At 29.8% G+C, this 3,828-nt stretch overlaps 1 protein-coding gene across 2 annotated transcripts in view; it reads right to left on the bottom strand.

Moving 5' to 3' along the window:
• Window positions 1-3,828, bottom strand: part of LOC106458291 (WD repeat-containing protein 44-like) — a 54,818-nt gene that overhangs the window by 36,112 nt on the left and 14,878 nt on the right. For both annotated transcript variants that reach the window (XM_022384459.1, XM_022384460.1), the window contains exon 4: window positions 2,632-2,727. In XM_022384459.1, coding sequence (XP_022240167.1) covers window positions 2,632-2,727 — 96 coding nt within the window. The remainder of the gene's footprint in view (window positions 1-2,631; window positions 2,728-3,828) is intronic.

The raw sequence follows: 3,828 nt of genomic DNA, 5'->3' as shown, positions 1-3,828 counted from the left end.
ATATCTTATAAAACTTGTAAGCATGAATAATTATGCAGGTTTGCATATTTTTGTACTATTTTTCCTGTTTTAAAAAAAAATATATATATATATATATATATAGACAGAGAGAGAGAGAGAAAAGTTAAAATTGTAAAAGAACCATATTTTCATGCTCTCCCTTTCTGGGCATGCAATGTAAAACATAAAAATTATTATTTTTTAGATATTTTATAAATTTGTTGGTGCCACTTTAAATACATTGTAATAAGAGGGCAGAAGTAATTGGTTATGTAAAGTGAAAATTGTGAAACTGTGAAAACTGGTACTAAGGCTTATCAAAAAGACAAAAAGTAAGAGTATGAAATTACAAAATAAGTAAATCGTATTTCTATATCATTAAAATAACATTTTAATTTAAAAAGGAAGGCGTATTGACTAATTTTATTTATTTTTGAGCAATTTTAATGTACTTAATTTATACATGGACTGTATTATATGTTTGTACATTTGGAACACATGTATTTGTAAGGTTTTGTCACGGGTTCTAAGTAAAATTATATCCTGAAGAGTAACCTTTGAAGTATATATAAATATATATATATATATGTATGATATATAACTATACGGTTTTGCTTTCTCTACTTTAATGAAGATTTGTCTATCATCGTAAGTTCTAGAATTGTCTATATAGTCAGTTTCATACTTTTCACTGCACAGTTGCAATTTCCATTACATGGCAGTATAGACCTATCTCTGAGAGGAGTATCTGGTGGTGCAACCATAAGTGATGAGTTGTAGACAGGAAGAAGGCACAGGTTGTACATACAGTAGCAATGGCTTCATATGACTATCTAAAAGTTTCAATCCTAGTTTGTGACAAGAGAAAGAATTTGATGTGATTCTGGGAATTCCAACCAAACAAAAGCCTGACAATGCACTTCATTGTATTGATATAATATCAGAGAGCATCACTTGCTGAGGGATTAAGTTCAGGCTGCAATGCTCTCTGGAACATGATAACTCTTGCCCTATTTAATGTGGACCATCGGGTTATAAACATTACATAAGAAGTCCTTGACATTTGTTTTACTGTTTTATCAGTAAAAGATTCTTGTTCAAGTCTGGTTGAGTCACTCTAACCGAGTCTTGATTCAACTACTCTTGAATGTAGCTACATTGGCCTTACTACTCTACTTAGGTATTGGGTCGAATACTTCATTACTTTACCATGCATATTGGATTTAATATAAAATTATTAATTTTAGAAAAATATACATCATGTATACATGGTGAGAAATAACTATGACCTTTCCAAAATGACCTGAACTGGCAGATCCTACATATTTCCATTTTGCTTTGCTGGATTCCTGGAAGCCTACAATATAAGGCTGTTTCTTTACATTGTAACTCTCTATTAATTCAAACAGAGGTTATAGTATCTGCAATTCTATTTGGCAGCTGCTTTGGGAAAACAACTTTGACATTTTAACATGAACGAGAATGTCTGGTGCTAGATTCTTCATTTTGCTTTCTGGATGCTCAAAATGTCAGAAAAGAATCTGAGATCATTTTGCTATCTTGAGTACAATAGAAGTAATAGTGACTTGTGTTATGTTTGGTGACCATTTTGTTTTATGTAAATTTTTTGGGTCACAGATGCAAAACTGAACTTGGTATGCAGCATTTTCAGAATCAGATGGTACAATTGTATAAAAAACTACAGTACACCATATTCTTGTCAAAGATGATCTTTTCCAGATTAAGACAACACTATATTCTTAGGCCATGGACTTTCCCCCAGAAATTTCATTTTCAAATTTATTATGGGCAATGTTTCCTATTCTGCTAGCTGACCCACTGTCATAACATAAACAGAACATTACATGACTTATGAACAACAAGGGACCACTTATTCCTTCAATGGTGTCCGTAAACACCCACACCTAGGAAAAGTAAAAATTTAAACCCACCCTTTACTATTCAGATCATCGATTCCATTTGTGAATCACTAAAAAGTGCTACCTTCTAATTAGTGCAAACTTAAAATATTTTATCCTTGAAACACCCTGATTATAACCATAGAGGTTACACCTCTTGTCTATCATCTTTTTTTAATGTCTTTATCGTTACTTTTCTATTATTTTGATATTAATGGTATTAAGACCAAAATATGTAAGTTCAGGGCTCTGATTGAAATGAAAGACTAATGGTTTAATGAAAGTTACTGAAACTTGACTAGATCTGCAGAATATTGATTATTAGAATTTTTATGATAGGGGTAGAATGGCTTGTAACATAAGAAGTAAAGTGAGTTCCTTTTTTTCATGGAACCATTTAAATTTAAAACTGTGAAAAATATATTTTATACATAAACTCAAAAATGCAAAGTTGATTATAATAATAATGGACCAGTTTATTTTCATACTTTCAGAAACCAAATGAGAAAATAACATATATATTACTGGTGCTTTCATTCCACTGTTTAACAATTTGTGAAGATAAATTCATATAATTCTCTACCATTCTTTTTTTTCCATTCCAAAATATGTTACAAATAACCAAATATATATTTATTTGTTCTTTGTAACTTAAAACAGATAAAACACATGGTAAGGCTAGATACATAAGAAAATAAAATATAAAACTAACCCTGAGCTCTTCCAATGAATAACCCTGTGTACAGTCTGAATGGCTACTTTCCAGCCTATCCCTTCTTTGTAAATATGATTCTTCGCTTGATAGGCCCTGAAGTTAAAATAAAAGACCAGTTAAATAATAAAATCATGTTTGTTAATTTATTCAAGAAATGTTTTTAAAATTAAATTAGGTTATGTTAATTAATTACTTAATTTTCATAAGACCTAACACTGAAACTGATTCACTTGAAGAATTCTGATGTGGTTGAAGTAAGATTTGTACAAATAAACACACTAAATGCAAAGGAGTTGCAAGCAGCCCACATATTTTAAGAATATAACAGAAAGAAAGATCACAAAATGATTCAATTTATTAAGATAACTCCCATACCTACCATTACAGCTGATAAAAAGCAAATCAAGTGTAATCCTTTAGATCCATGTAACTATCCAATAAGCACTTAAAATAATTCAAACTTATCTAACATTAGATATTATATCATTTGGCAAATTATTCAGCTATCTTAAAACAAGTTTTATTAAAGAACAAGCCTCTATCAAGGATTCCAAACATAAATCTATGTGTTTCCAAACTTTTTGTTTTACCATTCAAATTATTCAAAGTGACAATGTCCTAAACCCTACAAATTTGGAACACTTCTGTCTTTTCTAAACCCCAAAGCAAATAAATTCAAACCATTAAGCATTTACTAGTATGGTATAGTATAGTAAGTATTTTAAATTATGCATCATTATTGCAGTCCCTATTTGACCTCTTTCCTACACGTTAATATCCTGAAATATTAGGACCAAAACTATATATCAATTTTACACAAAATTACAAAAAAAATTCTTGCTTTTAAATTTTAAACCCTTATAAGAAAAACTTATAACTGTTAGCTCTTTCCACTGAAGCTAAATTATCAAATTGAAGGCTTGAAGGTTTATCCAATAATCACATCTAAATCCTTTTTTTCTTCTTCATAAAACAATATTCTAACCAAAAAAAGTAGTTCTTTACAAAGTTCTCTGCCATAAGTGTATAACTTTACACTTGTCAATATTTAAAAAAAATTTTTTCCACATTTTGGCCCAATTACTATGACCGTCAAAGTTTTTCTGAATAAAAGAAAATTCTAAATTAAACAGGACCTTCCTAGCATCATAGAATCGTCAGAAATTTGGAAATGTTATTGTCTAAAATGTTATT

The sequence above is a fragment of the Limulus polyphemus genome, unplaced genomic scaffold, assembly GCF_000517525.1.
Source record: "Limulus polyphemus unplaced genomic scaffold, Limulus_polyphemus-2.1.2 Scaffold440, whole genome shotgun sequence".
In the NCBI taxonomy this organism is placed as follows: domain Eukaryota; kingdom Metazoa; phylum Arthropoda; class Merostomata; order Xiphosura; family Limulidae; genus Limulus; species Limulus polyphemus.
The sequence above is the reverse complement of the archived record's forward strand: the minus strand, read 5'-3'. Positions and strand labels throughout refer to the sequence as shown.